The 22,597-nt window shown below is 41.4% G+C and overlaps 1 protein-coding gene across 4 annotated transcripts; it reads left to right on the forward strand.

Annotated features, from left to right (window-relative positions):
- The first annotated feature begins 2,512 nt into the window (after window positions 1-2,512).
- nacc1b (nucleus accumbens associated 1, BEN and BTB (POZ) domain containing b) lies at window positions 2,513-21,003 on the forward strand. Of its 4 annotated transcripts, none has more exons than XM_046046807.1 (8): window positions 2,513-2,619; window positions 11,805-11,955; window positions 12,923-13,165; window positions 14,417-14,638; window positions 16,584-17,046; window positions 18,083-18,380; window positions 18,695-18,792; window positions 19,798-21,003. In XM_046046807.1, the coding sequence occupies exons 1-8, from the start codon at window positions 2,534-2,536 to the stop codon at window positions 20,115-20,117; spliced, it is 1,881 nt and encodes a 626-aa protein (XP_045902763.1). In that variant the 5' UTR covers window positions 2,513-2,533; the 3' UTR covers window positions 20,118-21,003. The 4 variants fall into 4 exon arrangements, with proteins under 4 accessions (XP_045902763.1, XP_045902764.1, XP_045902766.1 ...); XM_046046808.1 differs by having other exon boundaries at window positions 16,587-17,046; XM_046046810.1 differs by lacking the exon at window positions 2,513-2,619 and adding an exon at window positions 2,858-2,983.
- Window positions 21,004-22,597: the final 1,594 nt, after the last annotated feature.

A 22,597-nucleotide genomic window follows, 5' to 3' on the forward strand; every position in this document is an offset into this window, starting at 1 on the left:
GGAAAGAATGTGGATGTCGATAGGGGCCCATGCAACTCATTTTTGCCCAGAGCGGGTAAATGTGATTTTAACATCCCTGGTGGAAAGTAAGTAATTAAATTTACTCATTTAGGCTATTGTCATTAGGTACATATGCTTTAGGCTAGTTAAATATTTTATGTAAATTTATACTTCTATTCCACCACATTTAAAAGGCACATTATAATATAATCATATTATAGGCTACATTATGCATTTACAGTATAGTTGACAGCTTTAGTTACACCTTGCTTATTCATATGATCATTTAAAAAAAAAAAAAAAAAAGTAGTCTATATATAAAATCAATTCCATTCAACCGGCAATCTTTATAATGAGTATTTTTACTTTTGGTATAGGCCTACCTCAATATTTTACTGATAATAAACACTTGTTGCATTACATCATAAAGCTCATACATTTAGAACTTAAAACTTAAGCGTTTACAAATTGATTTTTGAAGATCAGTGTGTTTCAAAATGTAAGGCTTCAGAATTTATCTTCCAAAAGTTTACTCCTGAAACACCATTTTAACTTTCATGTCCAAGAATGCTTGAACACATTCCTGAAAAAATAAAATAAAAAATCCAAATAATTAAAAAGAGAGATCTGTTATGGTATGGCTACAAAATTATTTGAGGGTGTTGAGGGACTCATGACCATATCACCAAAATCCTGGCTGGAGCCCTGCTTGTAATTTTTACAGTGCGGTATTTCTGCCACTGCCTCACACATAGTAGCCTAGCCTATATTGAAAAGGAATATTCATTCAAGTTTTTCACATTTCACATTAGCTATCATCCACCAGCACGCTGTTTTAGTGGTTTTCAACCAGTTTTCATAAAATGGGACGTGACTGTGGATAGGGGGGAAAACTGCCTCCCTCCACTGTGTTGTATGCACACAAGCCTGGAGCCTGAACATCTGGATGGGGGCGCTGTGGCAATAAATGCCCAGAGAGCGTGACGCTATACATCTGACACAGGAGAATTATAGAGTTAATAGTATTTGGCATGACAGGGAGAGAGAGCGGGGAGCGCAGTGCTGAGCCTGAATGCAGTCTCATCCTGTTTAGTATTCGCTGTGCACAGCGCCTGGAGGCCCCGGAGGGCTCACCTGCCCGGAGTCTAGACGGACTATCACACACATTAGAAAGCGGGATCGAACCGGCCCCCTGATCCACGGTCCGTGCGGTGTCGGCCAGGAGAGAGTCGGTTTCACCACCCAAGGGAGAATACAGCCCGGTGAGTAGCCTATAGTGAGTGGGTGTACTGGTGGGTGGGGCTCAGACACTCGGGTCGGCTGGGGACGCTGCCTGTCTACCTGCCCGCAGCGGTGCTTTGGCTCAAACCTTCAAATACAATCGCATTACTTTATAGTTGCAATACCTGTTTTGTCAGACTACATTAGTCGTTACATTAGATATCACATTATCCCCGCCACAAAAAATGCCCATTCCTCTTTTAGAGATTTAAAATAAAATAATAGCATATAGGCTTATATAAAATGAAAATAAGTGTAGAAAGTCAAAAATAACGCAATAAAAACATTTATTTTAGTTATTTCACCATTGTTTTGATTGGGTAAAAATAACAGCATGTCCACGTGCACTAAAGTCAACTTTTCTGCCATTACTGTGCCAAGTTATTTTTAGTAATGCTGAGGTAAACAACTTGAATGTGGAGGCGAGCCCATAATTTACCTTCAACCATGCTGTTGAAGGGTTTTGGTGACAAAAGTGTGGATTTAATGAAGTCTACTTTGATAACCACCCAGGTAAACGCACATTTTACTTTGGGTTAAATTATCAGAATCAGAATCAGCTTTATTGCCAGGTATGTGTTGACTCTGGATTGTACAATTCTAACGATGTGCTACACAATAATACAATAACCCAATAATACAGTAATAAAATCAAACACAGGCTACAGTATAGAGAACACACACACTATAGACTAAATTATTACACTGACGAAGCTTAATTTATTCCGACTGACTAAGTATTACCAGGTATGTGCATAATTAGTCTACATAGTTTAAATGCACAAAATCGTTTTTAGGGGGGGAGTTTAAGGTCTGAGAATATAATACTTTCTGTTGTTGATGGGAAGCAGTCCAGTTCGCCCGCGTTATTTACCGTAGCCTCACTGTTGGTATCTGAAATGACAGTATCCTACATAATGTGCAGTGTTAATTCCTTAAACCGCTGGCAAAAAGTAACGAGACGGTGCAGACAGCCTCCCCATCTATATGTCTGTCTACCTGTCTGTCTAGCCGATCAGTAGCTCTGCGATCTGTGTGCAACCCCTGGGAGAGAAAACCCAAAAAAACCGCTCTGCTCCTCTGCGTCCCCCTCCTCGATAACTCTTCGCTCTTCTTCTCGCCTGCATCTGCATGTGTAAGTGCGTTAATGCCCCCCCACTCCCCCACTCCCAGCGCGCGCACGTGTAAGTATGTACGTGTATGCATGAATTGCGTGCTCCGGCTGCTGGTTCACAGCATACAGTCACAATGAATGGCTGCCTGTAGCGAGGCGGAGGGAGATACAAGACTGCGCTGGTCCTCCATTGAAACACTTTCCAGCGGAATACAGCCGAGGGGGTGAGTTGAGCGCCGCGGGTCACCGAGGACAACGGTTCGGGCTCGGCCGGCGAGACGGTTCAGTCAGTTGTCCGATCCCAGAACTGTATGCATGTGTGTGTGTGTGTGTGTGTGTGTGTGTTGGGGGCTTCTTGATTTCGGATGGGTGAATTTGGATAGAGGGTGGTGTATGGTCTGCGGCGGTGTGTTGAAGTGTGGGTTAAGCTATTGTTTTTTTTTTTTTTTAGGGGATGGGGTGGTAAAGTTGTGCTAGCTACTATGGGGGATGGGCTCATGGGGACAGACCAAACTTTAACCACTTAACACCGGCTTCACTCACTCGTCGCCGCGGTCGGACTTGCCCCCGCCTCCCCCCTTTCCCTCGGTGAGTGACTTGACGAGTCATCCGCTCCTCTTTCGCCCGCATTCCTGAACTTTTATGAAAAACAACTACTTGGTGTTTGGGGAAGGGGTGCAGTGCTTCTCCTTAACACGCCTGCATTTGAAAACCGCAGGCAGTCGTTGATTCGCCCAGTGGCTTGGTGTCCTGTCGGTAAAACGGGTTAAGATTGTACAGCCAACCCCCTACTTTCCTTTCCCCTCCTCTCATCTCCTCTCGCCATGCCGGATCCATCCGTCTGTCTCGCCCACAGTTGCAGCGCATTTGTGTCCCGGGATGACCTGTTGATGTCGGCTAAAGATGGAGTGCCAGCATAGCCCTCCGCTATAGAGCCCCTCTCATCTCCGGTTAAAAAATAACGTTAACGCTCAAAGATTCACATCGGAGTTCATTCAACTGACCGTAACGGTAGTCTGCGTGGCCTCCTGGGTCCCATTGTGATTTAATAATGTGTTCGCTTTGAGAAATCATAAGCGACATTTTGGAGGGAGGGGGGGGGGGACAACGCGTGTCTGTCCCGTATCGGTAGCTGCCATTCGGCCGGCGGAGGAGGAGGGAACTCGGTCTAAACGGACATCACACCGCGCTGGCACGGACAGAGGGGAGACCGGGATAGCGCCGAGCTTCTGAATATTTGATCCCCTCGTCTATTTTTGTGGCAGATTTCGTGCCCCGTGTTACTCGGGCGATAAACGTGTGTTTGTGTTTTGGGCTTTGGGGCTGGAGAGGGGAGTTGGAATCAGGGTTGGAATACAAAATAAAGAAGAAGAGCTCTCTTTATTTATTTTTATTTTTTTTGTTCCTTTTTCCGCTGCCGCCCGCTCGCTCCCTCCCTCCGCTGAACACACACACACACACACACCACCGGCCCGGCCCAGGCGAGGACTCCCAAATCCTACCGGGTATCGAGGCTGGCACACGGCGGGGCACCGAGAGCTCTCTGCCCGTCCAGACTGCCCTGCTGCCCCGCTGGCGGCGAGCTCAGTCTCTCTCTCTGTCGCTCTCTCGAGGCATCCACCGGCGAGACGTCGACTCTGCCAGACTTTCATGTGAGATTAATTGATGTATAATTGATGTGTATAAATAACATTTCGTTTTTGAAGTTTCAGCTCTTAGTCGTGCTCAAGGGAGGCTACACTATAGCCACATTTTGGTGTCTGCCTACCCACGAGTGTCGGTAAATACAACATGTTCAGCCTTAAATGTCTTTGAACTGAAAGCCACACAAGGCTGGAATTTAGTACACGTGATTTAAAGACATGTTTGCGAATTAAATGTATAGGTGAAGTGTTTTACTAATGCCAGTGTTAGCCTTAGCTTTAGCTTGCTACTTGCTAACAGGCCACCTTTAACCTCTCTAAACCAGGAAACTCAATATGATGAGGTTGCCATTGATGTTGATATGACATGCTGTGTTATTATTGATTCAAATAGTTGCTTGGGGTTGATTATATGCCAGCAAGCTGACTGCAGTGATTAAATAACTTTTTATTTTTGGGATATGGTTGTTATCTGCAGCATGTGGGTTAGTTCCCATAAAATAAACCAGAGTCTGTGGTTCTGGAGATGAATTTTAAAAGTTGTAGAGGACACACACACAGTTTGGCATTAAGTCAGAGCATATAATGGGGCACATGGGGACTGCAGGGCAAGGGTCAAGTGGTGTGAATAAACTCCCTTTTATGTTTCCTGGAAGTTGTTGTGACCTCTCTGACCTGTGAGGGGGAAAATGTGGCAGGCAGGATGTCCTTGGGTGACATCTCAATGCTCCACAGTGTGTTCAAGTCAAATCAGTTCACTCCTACAGTTTGCTTTTAGGCAACACTTGAGCGATTTCAAGTTTTAGCACAAATGCTGCTGTCTGATTGTCTGAATATCAGCATAACCAAATAATTTGCTGCTTTTTGCTTTTGCCTTTTGATTCTTGAGGTAAGATTTGTTTCACACACGCTCTTTTTCTGAGCATCTGCCTGCTTATTAAGCATATGACCGCACATATTCTACACCTGGATACAACTACCGGCATCTACTATTGGTCGATGAGAAGCTCCAGTGGGACACTTGTTGGTTCAGTTGCCTTGGGAAGTACAAATGTCAGGCAGTTCTTACTTTCCTCAGTCAGTCCAGAGGTCGAGAAGCTACTTTTAATTTTAACCTGTTTTGATAAGACAGAAATCCACATTACCAATAAGATCGTGATATGCTAATTAAAGTAGGAGTAAAGTATGTAAACAAATCCTGGAAAAATGCCCAAAGTGCATGGAGAAAGTATCACTCTGAGCCACTTCATTGAATAATAATTACATTAATCTAATGCATATTGATTTCTTTATATCGACACAAACTGTCAAGGCACAATTATGTGTCACGGTTCAATGGCCAGCAAACACTGACTTATGTCAAAATATTGATTTTCACAAAATAAGTAGTGGAAAGCTAAACTGTAATTTATACACCCAGGCGCTAATAGTGTTTTGATATGATGGGAATGTTATTCAGATCAAATTGTACAAAGTGCTCCCAATCCAATAAGCAGTCTACAGTCTTAATTGTTTTTTGTCCAGAATATGTCTGCCCAATTAATTAAGCATAATAATATTGTAATGGCAGTTCACATAAATAAAACGCATGCTAATATCAGCACTTGGGTACTCTTTAAGTATCTTACGCTCATAACCAATGTTTTAATTTTAACCATAACAGTGTACTAATAGAATTGTCAACCTGGAGCATTTAAAAAAAATTAAATATATATATATATATATATATATATAACACTTATATGAAATTTCTATGAAATGTGTAGCACTGGGATTGTAAATAGACACACTTTACTCTTTTACTCTGCCCACGGCCCTACTTTATATGCCTATATCTATCAAAATTAATTAGTTGCTATAAACCTAACAATTAATTATGATGAAATGCTGATGGCCCTGTATCCTCAGTGCTGCCCTTATGTAGGTGTTAGGCAGGAGCTCTGGACTGCTTTCGTCCACTTTATTCAGCCTTTATTTTTCTTCTAGGAAAGGTTTGCTGAGCATACATGCTACAGCATCCTGCTTCACATTCACACCTGGAAGCTTCCCATTACAACCACTATCTTTTTATTGTTGGCTAAGGAGCAGCTCCACTGAAGGAGTTGGAATTTAAAGGAAGAATCCACCTTCAGATGCTCTTACTGTTTTATGTGAGTCCATACCAGGCTGTAGTGTATTTTGTAAAGATTTGGAATTTACTTCTTTTTAATCTTACTTTCCCAAAACCTGCCTTGTATACATTTTCCCAGGATTTTCAACAACCACTAGAGCCCTATGTTTTGTATGTATACTGAATGTGAGATTATAAAGTAAGGTTTTCTTGTAATAATAGGTAAAGCCTAGTCCTTCAGATAACATAAAAGCTGCCACCTGCTCAACAAAGGTTCAGGGTATTGCTGCACTGCATAATGCTCTGGTGATTCTGGAAGTGTAGAAATTCATATCTGTGCCTCTTCCCCTTCTGAATGTTGGTGGCATGTAACGTAAACGTGTAAGATGTGTCCCGAATTTTTGTTTAAAATGTTCAAAAAATGAACTAACCTTATTAACAAAATGTTAGTGCTGTAGTCAAGACCGCCCAAGACTGAGACAAGACCAAGACTTTTAGGGTATGAGACCAAGTCTCGACCAAGACTGGTTCCCCACATTACATGACACACAATAAAATGTGGAAGGAGATCATAGGCACTTCTCAAATTGATCTGAAAGATCAACATTCCCATTAAAACACCCACATACAAACACTGAGAGCTGACATCGACGTAAGCATCGCCATCGCCGGGAGGGGTGACAGTCGTTAACGGTAACAACACATTTTAATTAGGGTTATTTGTTGCATTTGAAGCAGTAGGTTTTACATCCAATCAAAGTTAGAATCTTAACAAATAAATCCTACGACGCGAAAGCAATTTATTGAGTGGTCTTAAGACCAGTCTCGAGTACCACAACACTACAAAATGTGAAAGAGTAACCGTTCTGATGTTATGGCAAACACATCTATGTATTGTGTTGCAGAGATATCTACTGAAGTTAGCATACTAACCAGCTAGCCTAGGCCTATCCTGTCCTCGTAATACCACTTTGTACCTCAAGAAGCGATGGTCCCCCGTAGTTTCAGTTGGGAGATGTGTCCCAGCAGCGAGTTCACTACGTTACACAACTCTCGCAGCTTTTTTTAATCTACTAAATAAACAAAACAAAACTCTCCCAGTGTCAAGAAAGAAGACATTTGTACACATATTTTCCTTATTGAACAGAAGAATACAAGCGTGCACCTTCTATATTCAAGTTTCTTTCACCGAACTTGTTAACTCATCCTAAATCACACTTCATTCAAACTCGACAAACAAAATCAAACTAGGGCTGGACAATAAAACAACAACAATAATTATCGCAATATAATTTTTTTTCAATAACAATATAACAAATGTTCAATAAATGTTTGATTATATTCACTTTAATCGAACACGAATGAGGACTTAATTTGTTGAGGGGGAAAAAAGCTTTTACTTAATTTCATATTTTGTTGAAAAGATTTTATCATAATTGTTTTGAATGTTCCACCTCAGACTTGTGAAGTGATCCACTGTTTGGCTTCAAGTGTTGACCATGATGAAGAGTTTAAACTACAATTAACAATCAGGTTTCTTCAACTTTCACTCAGGAGAAAAAAAAATCAGCCTTTAAACTTGAAAGAAATAGCGATTTGATACTTATCGTGATAATTATTGATATCGAAAGATATGAAACTTTTTATCGTGATAGCATTTTTGGGTATATCGTCCAGCCTTAAATCAAACTCACCAAAACCCTTGATTCACAGAGTTAAATGTGAAAATATTCTGGCTCTACACACTGTCACAGCCTCTCTGATGGCCGACCACCCTCTCGCTCCTCACCTGAACCCGCCATGTCTTCGTCATCTCCAGAGTCCTGGTCGGAGCCACTGTAAATCCCCTCTGTACTTTGTTCCCTGTTGTCAAACTGGCCTCCATTGGTCTCTGGGGCTGTGTTCTGTTCTGGTACAGCCATGTTCACTGGGAGGCTGCTGAGCCCAGTTCCACTGGCCGATTTCTCGGCTCCGGTTCTGGTACAAGTTTAATGTGGCCTTTGCTCAGGAACATTTGGTGGTAGCTTTTGAAGGAGCAGAGAGCCTAGTACTGTTCCTAGTGTTTATCATAGATCCAGATGGTCATGGTATTTTTGGTCATTTTCAGAAGGTTTTGTTGTTGAAAAATAGTTTTTACATGATGGCCAGTTGTGCTTTGAGTGGGCTGTGTTTACATTTTCCAGCCATGGTGCAAATCATCATACTCAAACGAGAATTCATGTTGGACCTGGTTGTTTGTGCAGACTGTTGTAATCCTATGGGCGGGCTGAAGCCTCTCAGTGTGGCCCAGAGTGAGCAAAGCTGTTCAAGATCTCAGAGAGTGAAAGTCACAATAGCCAGTCCGTGAGGTTTAACCAAATGAACACCCTGCAATGCACAGCTTGTCAGCAAGAGTCCCAACTGTTTTCGTTCCAATCGTGATAAGTTATGTGATTTCCTAGGAGGGGATACATTTCATGGCTGTGTGATGAGTCTGCCGGCCTTCTTTGCTTAAGGCTGAACAGCTGAGTATCCAAATATAGTGCTGGGCAATACTGCAGTATTTTTTTACTCAGCATTTGTCATTGCACTTTTTTTGTCTGACTTGTAATGCACATTTTTTTCGACTGCATCAGCACTACATATCAATTACTAAATCAGATTTCTGCCATAATGATTTGGGAAATACTTGAGATTGGAGCTGGAAGTTACAGTTTTATTTGGCCTTTTGCTAGTGTCATGCAGTCCAGTGTGATGGATGGATGGTTTTACACTTTTTTTCAGGTGACCTATATTTTTTTTCTGACCCAAACCAAAAAGGGGAACACGTATAGTATTATTCAAGTTTAAACACAGTTTTCTGCCTAAACGATTGCATATATATATGGTTATTTTATCTGTAGTTTATGGAAAAGAATATTAATTCTGTGGGGTAATGAACTGAGATAATTAGTAGATCAATCAATTAATCATTGCACTTGGAATGACTAGATTATGTTTTGTTGTATGCAAGTGTAATGATAAAGTTGAATAAAATTAGTTGAGCAGCTAATACTTAATTAAATAATTAATGAAGTTGCAGTGTGAGTGTGAGAGTGACTGGTTGTTTGTATGTGTGGCCCTGCGATGGATTGGCGACCTGTCCAGGGTGTACCCCGCCTTTTAAGCAGTTGACGATGGATGGATTAAGTTGCAGTCTCAGTGGTGCAGCAGTGAATCGACTTGCTGCATATACAGTAGCTAATGATTGTTTCATGAACTGTTAAATTTGTGGGCAGTGGGGAATCTATTGAACTGAGACTTTTATTTATTTATATATATATATATTTATATATATATATATATATATATATATATAAAATCGTATCTTTAGCATGCATTTCATTAGAGCACAACAGCTTTGTCAACTGCAAGAACTATACAATCAGCATTGTCTGTGAAAAGAGTTACCAGAAATGGTCAAAAACAAATTGTAGGTAGGTAGGTACATTTATTATCACATTATAACAGGTTAAAAAATGGAATTGAACTTTGTAACTCCCTTCTGCTACATAGCAGACAATATACAGAAGCAATTATAAAAATGGTAACAGAAATAAACAATATTCAATGATCAATGGATTAGTGCAGAGGATGAGTTTGAGTTTAAGAGTCTGATAGCTTGGGGGGAAAAGCTGCTCTGCAGTCTGGTGGTGTGGCAGCAGAAACTTCTATATCTCTTCCCAGAAGGCAGCAGGGTGAACAGGCTGTGGCTGGGTGGGTACTGTCCTTTAGTATCCTTTGGGCTCTGTAGGCACCTTACTGATGCTCGGGAGATGGGTACCAATGATCTTCTGAGCAGCTTTAATCACCCGATGCAGAGCCCTCTGGTCCTGGGCCGTGCACATCCCATGCTAGTTTGTGATGTTTCCAGTCAGGATGCTTTCTATTGCTCCTCTGTAAAAGCTGACAAGAACTTGGCGTGGGAATTTGGCCGCCTTAAGATTCCTCAAGAAATACAGGCGTCTGTGAGCTTTCTTTACCAGCGTGGAGATGTGAGATGACATGTCAGGTTCTCTGTGATGCCAACTCCCAGGAACCTGAAACTGTTCACCTGCTCCACCGATGTAGACAGGAGTGTGGACCTTTATACCTGTTATTGATTATGGTGTTGTAAATAAATGCATCTGCTCATTGTCTTCACATGCTGGATAGCGTGTATCATGGGGCGCTGACATTCCTTACAAACTGTGTTTTCTTTACTCACAGTTGTGTATGATATTCAAAAGTGAATTGGTCTGCTTTATGTGCAGACTTACCTCAGTCGTTTTATTTACAAGCCATTCTTGGTGAAATTCCTATTTACTTCTCTTCTCTTTAAACTTGAAATATGGAAATCATAATTTTAGTTATCCTGACATTTTGCTTACTGTTGTTCCCAAAGTCCAAACAGAAAGCATTGAGGTTTTCTGCACCTGCATGGAGCAATCTACATTCTGACCTAAAACTTCGAAATATACTACCCCGAATTTTAAAGCTGTGGTGCAAGAAGTCCAGGTTGTACGTGCACAAGGGTTTTATCTGATCATTTTTAATGTTATGAGGTGATGTTGCAGCCTGCTGTTTAGGTTACTAGGCCTCGTCTGCAAGTCTCACTCCCAGTAGAAGAACGAGGCAAATCACTATCATATTGTTTCCTGTTAGTGGTTTGTTTTGGGTTGAAGCCAGACTAGGAGCTCAACAACATCTACTCAGAACCAGCTACTGTCCAAGTACTTGTGCACGTTTGCTAGGTTTGTACACCATCAGTCACTTGGAGGTCATGATCTTGCATAAAATGTATTTGCTCGGTAGACCAGTGACTCACCTTTTTGGTTCTCATTTGTTTACTTCTGCTCCATCATGTTTGGTATAGAGTAGTACTATTGTGCATTTATAAACAAAAATAAAGGGTTCACTTGATGGTGTTGCCTTTAGTCTTGAGGAAAGAAAATATGTTTATTTTTTTTGTCGGGTTTGACAGTTCCTCCACTTTTGATCACAGGCTTCTTTGTTGGATGGTGACGAAGATGAATGAAATAGATGAGTTATGTAAGTGACTGTGTTTTGACTGAGAAGGAGCGACAAGAAAATAACAAAGTAGGCCAAAAACCACCAAACTGTGAATTAGATGTAATGTAGCAAGGTTTTTTTTTTTTTTTTTTTAAACAGAAAGATGGCTTATATAACTGTTGCCCCAAAATTCTCTTTCATTTGGAAGTTAGTTTAGAATTAAAGTTGTTTACCAAATACTTAATTCATTAATCATCATACACTTTACTTACCCTGTTTCTTTATCTTGAGTCACTTTCCTCTCCCCTCATGTCTGTCTTGTAGGCCTTTTGCACATCTTCCAGTCCTTCATGACTGTAATTTTTGTCCCATCACTCCTTTTTATTTACCGTTTCCTCTCCTCCTGTCCTGCTACCTCTTTGTATCCTCTCTTCCTCACCACTTCTCTGATGTCTCTGTTTACCCATTCCTCATCTTCCTCCTCACCTTCCCTTCATCTATACATTCCCATAATCTGTTAATGGATGTATCCCTCCTTCCTTCCAGATGTCTCTCTATTCTTCTGTCCCATCCATTCCTCCCTTATAACGTTTCAATGATGTCCCGTTATCCCTACTCTTAACTTCTACCTTTCGGTTTCCTGCAGACCCTGTGGTGCTGGGCAGAGCGTTATGGCTCAGACGCTGCAGATGGCGATCCCTAACTTTGGCAATAACATCCTGGAGTGTCTGAACGAACAGCGACTGCAGGGCCTCTACTGTGATGTCTCCGTGGTGGTCAAGGGACACGCCTTCAAGGTCCTAAATGTTTTTTTTTAACTGATCCCTATTCAAGGATTGACAGCTTAGAGTCAGAGTTGTCTAAAAGCTCACCTTTTATACATATAGCTGTTTCTTAACCTGTTGATTACGAAACAGCTATATTGGAGTAATTATTGGCTAGGCCATTTGCCTAAAGAGCTACTTTATTTTTTGTCTGAGCCATTTACCAATTGGTCAAAGTAATTAACTCACAGGTGTCTCAATAATTTAGCATTGTCTAAACTACTATAGCATTACCTTGAAATATAAACGTGTAGCTTGAGGAGAAGAAGCTACTTTAAAGCTAAACAAGAGAGAGGAGTGGCCAAAGTAGAATTGGAGTCAACTGTATAAGAAAAACAAAAGTTGGATTTTCATGTTTTTACTGATATTTTTCTGTTAAATGTCTGTGTTGAAACAACATGCTTGGGAATGGTTTTGGTATTTAAAAAAAAAAATAATAATTCATTCATTGCACCTGGAGGACTGGTGAGAGCTGCAGTAAAGTGTAATTAGTTCCACAGTGAAGGTGCTGACAAGATTTTGGTGACAGAAGCATATGGTCCAGGTCAAACTGGTCAAGCAGAGTCTTTCTTTAAATAATTTCTAATAGATATTCTGAACCCCCCCTGGTCATTAGGGAAATAAATAATTTGGCTTTGCCACCGCTCAATATAATTTCAATTTGTAAGGCTACAATAAGAAATGTGGCTATTTTTCTGAAGTTAATTGCAACACAATGGGAAATGATTAATTTACAGTTTGATACAATTGAAATGATAAATACTTTTAGAAATTAAATTTTCCATTTTAATTCAAAATAGATACCAAAGGTAGGTTAACTGTAAACATGGCTGAGACGAAGCTCGTCTTCCGCAACATACACGCTGTTTGGGTTTTCTGCCTCTTGGGAATACACCTTTACACCCTTGTGACTTAACTTTCGCTGCTGTTAACACGACAGGCCCACCGCGCGGTGCTTGCAGCCAGTAGCTCTTACTTCCGGGATCTGTTCAACGCCGGGGGGAAGAGTTCTGTGGTGGAGCTGCCCCCAGCCGTGCAGCCACAGAGCTTCCAGCAGATCCTGGCCTTCTGCTACACAGGACGCCTCAGCATGAATGTTGGAGACCAGTTCCTGCTCATGTACACCGCCGGTTTTCTCCAGATCCAACAGATCATGGAAAAAGGCACAGAGTTTTTTCTCAAGGTAAGCATTCATTAACAATGATTTATTAGTTCCTTAAAGTTGAATGCAGATGTAGAAGTATTGGTGAAAAGAAATATGCATTATATAATTTGTAATCATGGTAGAGAAATAAACCAGACATGAATAAAATAGCCGTTTTATGTGCTGCCACCACGGCACCTGTGCCATTATGCATGACATTATGTTGTCATGGGGGTGTCTGTGTTTGTAGACACGTTCTTGTGACTAAAAAATAATTGAAACATCATACTGACACTACAGGTTCCCTCTATAGTAGCAGATGATCTGATTAGATTTGGAGTGCCTTGCTGCATAAATCTGCATATTAATGAGGAAAACTGATTTCCTTGAAAGTATCCCACAACACCTCCAGACTGAGTTACTATAATATAAACTATGATATGTGTTATGTGAAGCATGTCAAGATATATGATAGTATAGAGTATTTGCCATTGCAGGATGTTTTAAGTTGCTTTCTGGTCTTAAAATACGGCTGTCAGGCGTGGTGGTTTGGCTCCTCCGCCAGCCACTTTGGCAAACTATCAAGGAATAATATAAAAAATCAGTCCAGCTTGTATAAGATACAAAGATACTTGTCCTCGATGTTTCTGGGCAAAAAAACAGATTTAAGATTGTGTTGAGTATCTTTAAAACATTTCCAATACTAGTGTTGATATGATAACCAAACTTTGCTACCAAAACTTTTTGGATACCTTATTTGGGGAAACTAACTATTCTTAACCTAGCTTTTTTTTTTTTTGTTCAGTGACAGAACATCACAAGCTACCAGAGCCCAAGGCAAGGTTTTTGTCAGACCAGCAGTTTAAAACCAAAAGACATATTGTCTTATAGGACATAGAAAAGCAGCAAATCCTGACATGTGAGAAGCTGGAAACAAAGAAATGTTGGTAATGTTTCTTCACAGATGACTTCAAACAATTATCAGTGTTGTTAATACATATAGTAGCATCTTCAGAAAACTTTTAACATTAGAAGCCTGAAGTGTTACAAGCAGCCGTAACAGTTCTTCTGATGGAAATCAGGAACTAATTGATCATAAAATAAGTAAACAAGATTATGATTATTATTTGGTACTTAACAGATTTCCTTACTCAATGCTACAGACAGATCTCAGTTGATACACTTACATAAACATGAAGTGATGGCAAGCTACAGTATATTTTGTTTATTTTCAAAGGTAATGATGTCAGAGAAATTAATCACCCTTCTTTATATCACCATAACCTCCAGGTCTCATCTCCAAGCTGCGACTCCCAGGGTCTCCACGCTGAAGAGACCCCGCCCTCCGAGCCTCAGAGCCCCGTCACTCAAACAGTGGGAGGCAGTGGAGTCAGCGTCGTTGCCACGGCGGCAGGAAGGCCCACCTCTTGTCTGACGCCCCTCCCCCTGGTGTCCAAGGTGAAGACAGAACAGACGGCCTCCACACCTCAGCCCACCCCTCAGCCGCAGCAGGTAGGCTGCCGCTGATAATGTTAAAACAAGCAAAGTGTTGCATTGATGAAGTAATTAACAGCATGTAGGCCTTTTTTATGTGAAGTAGTCAGAGGAAAACGGAGAGGCCGCAGCTGAGACAGTTGACTGTAAGCGCAATAAAACCGTCACGAGCAAAAAGCCAATACTTCATCAATACACCTGTTCAACAAGCAAAAACGTGTCAACATGTAGAAAGCGATATTTTAATCTGCCACTGTGTTTTACACTCTCTGCTAATAGCAAATTATTACAAACAAGCTAAAACGAAACCTATCTATAGTGTAACTGTTGAGCTTAGTTTGCCACGTTCCTAAAAATTTGGCACGTTGTTGTAAACTCAGCTGCTGGCTGAGACAAACCAGCGGCTCCTCTCTCTACTAAATAATGTTACTTGCAGTGAATAACAGCAGCAGAGGGAGGAGAAGGAGGAAGGACTGATACTGAATATCTTTATTCTTTCTAATGTCACTCAGTATTTTGATGTCAGGAATATGATTTATTTAATTGACATTTTAGATTTGTTTCCACTGAGATGTTATTGCGTTTATATTGCGACTTTGCTGTTGTAAACTGTTGCTGCTCTAGAAACATTTAGTTGTATTTAAAGTATTCAGTTCTAATCCTGTTCTGAATTTAAAGGCAGCTAATATGCACACTTTTAATATTTGTTAATTTATCGCAAGTTATATCGTCATCGCAATATGAACTCATATAGTGTAGGCCTACTGTGCAGATCGCATTTAAATTGTGTTCAGTTAACCACTTTATAAGAGTTTTAACTAGAGGTTTCAAAAAGCCTTAATATTGAGAGACAAGTATGGTTTTTGTATTTATTATGTTACCGTCCATATCAGTAAGTTTTGGGTGTTGAAGGAGCACAAACTGTATTAAACGGTTTGTCTCACTACTTTTATTGTCACATTACAGTGGCTTAATACAAACACTGGAATAGCTTTGCATTTACTATGTTTTTTGGAGTTTTTTTTATTGAAAAACAAGTGATATGAAATTCTGAATATTTAGATTTTAGCTAAATTAAGGACACCTTCAAGGACTGTTTACAGCCTACATACGATGCATCTTTTAGTTTTCATGGCAGCGTCTTTTGTATTATCAGGTACTCTGAAAGTTTCTAATTGACTTTTAGGTGGAAAATTGCTCACTCACTTATACAATAAACACAGGGATGTAAGTCTGTAAGTGTCGAGTCATGCTTAGTTAAAATACAGGTAAATGAGAGTCTAATTTAATTCGAAGGAAAGCATCTGTTGGCTGCTCAAAAATAGTCACCGTGTGATGTCTGGTGCTAATCTTCATAACAGTGTATTTGCTACAGGCCTCACTTCCTCAGAGGGAGAGGCTGCGCTGTAAGAGCAGTGTGATCATCATCCTATAGGTTTAGTTTAAACAATCAAGTAGCATAAATTATCATCAGATATACAGATTTGTTTGGAAATGGCTTACGAAAAAAACACTGCCACCGGATTTGTCCTCTGTAGTTTTTTACGAGATGAGTTGTGATAAAGTCAGCAGGTTAGCAACGCTGATTTGTGTACATTTTAGCACAAGCCTTTTCTACAGTTTAAAAAACACTTAACATTCAGGAACTTTAGATTCTTTTGATAAATGAAAAATAGAGTTTTGAAAAAAAAACACGTTGTTTGGTATGTCATTTCATTTTTGTATCGGTTCCATGTCTCTGTATCATATTGGCTCTAGTGTAGAAATATTTCAAAGCCATATGTGTGTTTTGGCCACTGAAAATGACTATATAAATGAATCTCTTCATTGTTTCTCTTTGCTGTTAAAATTGCTTTATGTTTGTTGATTGTTTATGTTACTTCTCTCTTTTTTTTTTTTTTTTTTTTTTTTTAAGTTGTCTAGAGTTTAAGATAAATAACCAGTGTTTCTCTCTGCCCCTCAGCAGGAGGGCTCTCCCTACTCTGTGGTCTGCACCCCCGTGGCCAAGCGGCTGTGGGAGGGGGGCAACCGTGACGGGGGAGGGGGGTCTGGCGGGGGCGGGGGAGGTGGAATGAGGAAGGCCGCACGCTACTCTTCCTCTTCGTCGTCCTCCTCCTCCTCCAACAACACTACCCAGGATGCCTCTGGGCGCGGACCTGCAGCGAATGCTGCTATGGTAGGTGGCGGTGGCGTCACTTCAGTGGGAGGAGCCGGGCTCAACAGTAACCATAACAACAATAACAACAATGGTGGGACACCTGAAGGAACGAGCCCGGGCACGCTGAGCATGTACACGAGTGACTCACCAATCAGTTACCACGACGACGAGGAAGAGGACGACATAGCGGATGACAGCGCAGAAGAGCAGTACAGACAGATCTGCAACATGTACACCATGTATAGCATGCTGAACGCTGGAGCCGCAGGTAAGATCTGTTTTCATCTGTTTGTAGTGTGTTTTATAAGGACCGGTCCCGTAGAATTTGTCTGTCCAAACATCTCAGTAGTGCAGGGTGTTGAGGAGAATGAAATACTGTGGAGCTTATGAATTGTTTCGTTTATTTAATCAAAAGGACAATCAGATGGTAGTTGGAATTAAATATTCTATATAGTCTAATAATATTAGTTATAGATAGTTATACAAACTGAAGTTTGTTCAAAATACACAAGAAATGTGCGTAAAATCAAAACATGTTTTAACTGTTGTTAGTCATGGGCCAAGGGTCAAAGGGCCTTTTAAGTCTAAGGTCCAGATTTGATTTGAAAACATAGAAAACAAATGGGAAATATATCTCCAATGACCTAGAACTGAATCTTCAGATGGTTTGATATCCAAATGGACTAATTTTCTCTAATTGCGCCTGACTAAAGTAAGAACAAAAACACTGTAGGAAGTGCACTAAATGATTTTAATGCACGAATGGAGGCAAAGAAGCACCCAAAGCAAAATGGAGTGTGATTGCCACTGTTTTACTATCCACGTTGGAGTGAATTATCTCTCTTATATTGCAGTTAGAATTGGAGCACTGAGGGTTGATGTTTTTCTATTTAATGTTTTGGACTAAAAATCTAATAGAGGTTAGGGGACTAAAGGTTAGGTGTGTTGTTTGTTTTTAACTGTTAAAGCATTTTGTTTCTGTATATTAACAGATGTTAGCAATTTTGTCATGACCATATTGATCATAGCCATTTAATGTGAGCTGATTTGCAATAAGTATGCATTTAAATGCTAAACTTTAATGTGAAAGCCATTATTAATATATAAGTATAAACATGCAAAGTTTTGTCAATTTTAGACTTTTTTATTATTATTCAAGTGTTTTTGGATGACTGCTTTAACACTTTAAAATGTTTGGTATCTTTTCCGAAATAAACGGTTTCTGGGGCGTTTTGTATCTGCTCTGAAACCCAGCTCTAAATGTAAGTAAAAACTGATAACAGTCCATCATCATCCCTCCAAAGTGGTCGGGGAGCGGGTGGAGGCTCTTCCGGACTTGGCCCCAGACTCAGGCGGCGGTCGGGGTGGCAGGGGAGGACGGTCCCGGCAAGACCTGGCGTCGTTGCCCGCCGAGCTCATCAGCCAGATCGGGAACCGCTGCCACCCGAAGCTGTACGAGGAGGGCGACCCGGCCGAGAAACTGGAGCTGGTGAGCGGCACCTCCGTGTTCATCTCCCGCGCCCAACTCATGAACTGCCACGTCAGCGCAGGGACCCGTCACAAAGTGCTCCTCAGACGCCTTCTGGCTGCGTTCTTTGACAGGTCAGTGTTCAACGCATTTCAAATCAAATGTAGCGAGGGCCGTGTCGGAGATTAACAAAATGACTACTGTATAAATTGCAGGATAACAGGCTGTGAACTAGACTACAGTCAGTCAATCCACTTTCGGCATTTATTCTATTTTTCTTCTCAAGCTACTTGAGTTTGAAAATTTGGATTTTAACGAAAATGTGTGTCTCAGTATGAACCACAGCAAGTCTGTCTAGTTCCCTTAAAATGTCCGTACAGGATTTTTTTATTGTGTACCTTTTATCTGTTGATGTGACGTATGTGGATTTTATTATTTCCTGGCTCAGGAGCACTTTGGCAAACAGCTGTGGAACTGGCATCCGGTCTTCAACCAATGACCCCAGTCGTAAACCCCTGGACAACAGAGTGCTGCACGCGGTCAAATGTGAGTCATACAGACACTCGTACTCACACACAGTGTTGATACATAAATACTGTGTGTTGCATCTCAGCCCCCAGCCACACTACTCTATTTCTGTTTAAAAACAGAGTTTCAAAACGTATCTCCGTCTACACCAGAGTTTTAGCTGCATTTTTAGAGTTGATGTATTGAAACGACTGAAAAAGCACATCTAGTGGCCAGTCAGGGACACTGGGCATGTGCATGCTGGTGTAAACATGAAGCAGATGGTCTATTCCGTAGTTACAGAAGATTTGGCGAAAGAATAAATAAATACAGACGAAGATTCAGAGCAGATTTTTTTTGCACGGACCAATAATGAGCTGGGACTGTCACTTAATGTAACACAGGAGTTAAAAGCGGCTGCGGCGGCAGAAAGACTGGAAGTCGTTGCAAAGTAAATGGCGACTTAAACAGTGTGTAGGTTAAGTGTTATTTGCAAAATATCAAAATATTTTAATAAAAATACCAACTCAAAATCTCTGTCAGTAGCATCATGTTTCTGCTTGGCATGACTTATAAGACGCAATCAGAGAAACTCTGCTGTGCTGACAAAGACATGGCTGCGAATATTCTTAGGGAAAACAATTTAAACATGAGCTGAAAACAAAACGTGAGCGTCTGCGTCATCGTTTCTAAAGTTGTCCGTTTTTGCTCGTCTAAAACGCTCTCCAGAGTTTAAAAACGAAAAGCGGGGTTGGCAGCGTTTTCAAACTTCTCCATTTTAGGTCTTCGTTTTCGTCTGTCTGGACGGGAGGTGCAAACGTAGCAAAGGTCTCCGTTTCAAAACCAAAACGTAGTAGTGTGGACGCCGGGGCCTAAGTGATATTTTGGAAATGCCTGCATGCAAAGTTGCCTACTGCAGCTTTGTAATGTAAATTTTAAGACCCCTCACCATGCATTCTCTCTTCTTTTTGCCTTTGGTGTTTGCCATGTGGTTTATTTTTCATCCTCCCCTCTTTCCCTTTTCACCTCTTTTCCTTCCTCCAGTTTACTGCCAGAACTTTGCGCCGAGCTTCAAGGAGAGCGAGATGAACGCCATCGCGGCCGACATGTGCACCAACGCCCGCCGCGTTGTCCGCAAGAGCTGGATCCCCAAGCTTAAACTGCTGATGGCTGACAGCGACGCCTACTCCGCCTTCCTGGCCGATAGCGTGAAGATGGAGGCCGATGCACTGGGGGCGGAGCAAGGCTTTGACCCCGCCTCCCTGGAAGCTGTGGCGGCCGCCAACAATAACGAAGTGGGAGGTGGATCCACGCCAGGAGATACCCTTCATGGGGCGGGAGGAGACGGCAGCACTTTGTTTTGAGTGAGTGACGGACAGAAAGATGAATGGACAGATTGATGGAGGGAGGAATGGAATTTTTCTGGGGCGATGACTAGGGAGCGTTGGCCACTGTGGTCGTGATGACGGTTGTCACTCATCCCCTAGCCGCCATGTGTTTGGGGATCTGTTTCTTCTTTTACACCTCTTTTGGTCAGTTTGTTCTGCTTTCCTTCCTTCATTTGTTCACATTTCTGTCTCTGTACAGCCCAGAATGCCTCTCTTTGGACTGTTCCTCCTTCCTTTTCTGGTAGAGAGAAAGACCGATAGAAAGGTAGCAGAGGGAGGAGGTTGACAATTGCCCCCCCCAACTTCCCTTCAGTCCTCTGCAACCTTTAAAGACCTGGTTGTTTTAGCTTTTCTATTGTTTTTAAAAGTGTGCATTGTCACTAAGGCCCTTTTCTTACCATAATCAGTCACAGACATTCCCTTGGGACGGGGTGGGGGGTGAGGGGTAATCCTGTTTGGAGAAAGTGATAGTTCCCCAAACTCTGGTAACACTGTTGTTTTGATATTGAATGTATGCGTGGTGATGCATCCAGACCCCAGCGTTAAGTCAGTGGAGGTTGAGTGAACTTGTTGTTTGTCTTTTGTTTTTGCGTTTACTTTCCTCTGGACGGCCAGATGAAAGTTTCTCTGCGAGCGGAGGGGGAAGGTTGATGAGGTCAGGGGTTGAAATGAATATCAAAATGTATATCGGCATGGTTTATGATCTCCCCGACCTCCACCCAACCACACCAACTCTACTCTTTAACCCCTGTCAGGATGCTGGAAAACTGCCAGCGCTTAGAGAAATGTTTGCGAGTTCTGACTGACAGTGTGGTGGCAGATGGGGAAAAAAATCTAAATTTGTTAAAAATTGTCTTCACTAAACCCCCCCCCCCCCCCCCCCCCGCTTTTTGTTCCTGAAATGTAAGAGAGAAAAAAAAAACATTTCAGTTTGACTTGTTTTTCTATTTCATTTTTTTTTTTTTACTTTTCGTGTGTGATTTTTTTGCCAAGCCTCCTGGGGAAGAGGAAACTTGTTACCGATGATTGTCAAAGAGTTCACGTGTGATAAATGCACTGTGTTATTTCCTGCGGTTAGAGTACAATCGAACTATGTTTTTGTACGTATCAGCAAGAGAAGAGGGGTAGTTTTATTTTACAAAAATGCAAAACGAGAAAAAATACAAGCTGAAATCCAATTTATAATCTCTGTTGATGACCCATTTAAAAAAAAAATCTGAAGTAAAGTTAAGAATTATCCAAAAGCCTACCTGTGAGTTTAGGAAAGAGGTGGGGCGCGCACGCGTGTGTGTTTGTGTGTGTGTGTATTTGTGTGTGGGGGGGATACAGCGGTGATGTTCTTTTTGTTTTCAGCTCATGTTTAAATTGTTTTCCCTAAGAATATTCGCAGCCATGTCTTTGTCAGCACAGCAGAGTTTCCTCAGGCTCTGCTGCTTGGATGCGTGCTCGCCTGGCATGGACAAAGGTGCTAATTCAGGCATTGGTACAGTGCGAGGAATACGGCTCTGTGTGTAGGTGTATGTTTGAACGGCCATACAGTTTGTGTGTGTGCTGCAGCAGAAAGAGAGCGGGAGGCCAGACGGTGTGTTTTCACACACGCTTGGTTGATTCATTCACCCATCGCTGCGGTGAGCACACATACATGCTAATACGCATTTGGGCGCTGTCAGCCGCATCAGCTACAGTACACCAGAGCAACGTGGGAATTAAAGGGGAATTACACCAAAACAGACCTGAGAGGCTGTTGTTCGTCACATGTAAGCATTCATCTTAAATTTATTTTGTGTTGCAATGAGGCTATAGGAGATCTATTTGAAAAGACAGCACTGGTTTGAAAGTTTTGTTTGTTGGTTTCGACAGTTGAGTTCCTGGCTTTACATGAAGTATTTAGAATTATAAAAAGAAAGCTGCTAAATAATGGAAATCGCAGAAGAATGTTGGCATAGAAACAGCCCTGAAAGTCATATTGCAGTCATATACGCCTTTGATACTTGTATGGCTGAATGGTAGCTTTCAGAAAAAAGAACAGGAGTTCAGAACGAGATCTTTTCTCTTTAGAAACGTTGACCTCCAGAATCCACAATGCAGCTGAATACTGTCTACAGCTAAACTCTGGCGAGGGTGGTTTTTGTTTTGTTTGTTTTCTTTTGCTCTTCTTCAGTTTGAGGTTGAATAGTGGGGCTCCAGGTAAACTTTTTGATTTAGTACCACCGATCTTAATCCCAGACAATCAATATAAAGTCAGTCTTTGTCATGACAGACCTGACACAGCTGTCTGTTTGGCAGTGGGTAATGATAGGCTTAATGAAAATGTTAAACAGATTTGATCAATGCACAAACTATGTGCAGCCCGTTAGTTTGTAACCTAGAATTCAACACAGCAGGGGAAAACTAAGAGTAGTTTCTCCATGTATCCCACATAATCTTTGGCAGATTCAAACTCATTTTTAGGCTAA

This window comes from Micropterus dolomieu, linkage group LG04, assembly GCF_021292245.1.
Source record: "Micropterus dolomieu isolate WLL.071019.BEF.003 ecotype Adirondacks linkage group LG04, ASM2129224v1, whole genome shotgun sequence".
Taxonomy (NCBI): Eukaryota; Metazoa; Chordata; class Actinopteri; order Centrarchiformes; family Centrarchidae; genus Micropterus; species Micropterus dolomieu.

Bases quoted from the DNA above. Each gene is read 5' to 3' on its own strand.
- nacc1b (XM_046046807.1), top strand. From the start codon at position 2,534: ATGGCTGCCTGTAGCGAGGCGGAGGGAGATACAAGACTGCGCTGGTCC. The intron at 11,956-12,922 runs GTCCTAAATGTT...TTAACACGACAG, and splicing joins TCAAGGGACACGCCTTCAAG to GCCCACCGCGCGGTGCTTGC. The intron at 14,639-16,583 runs GTAGGCTGCCGC...TCTGCCCCTCAG, and splicing joins CCACCCCTCAGCCGCAGCAG to CAGGAGGGCTCTCCCTACTC.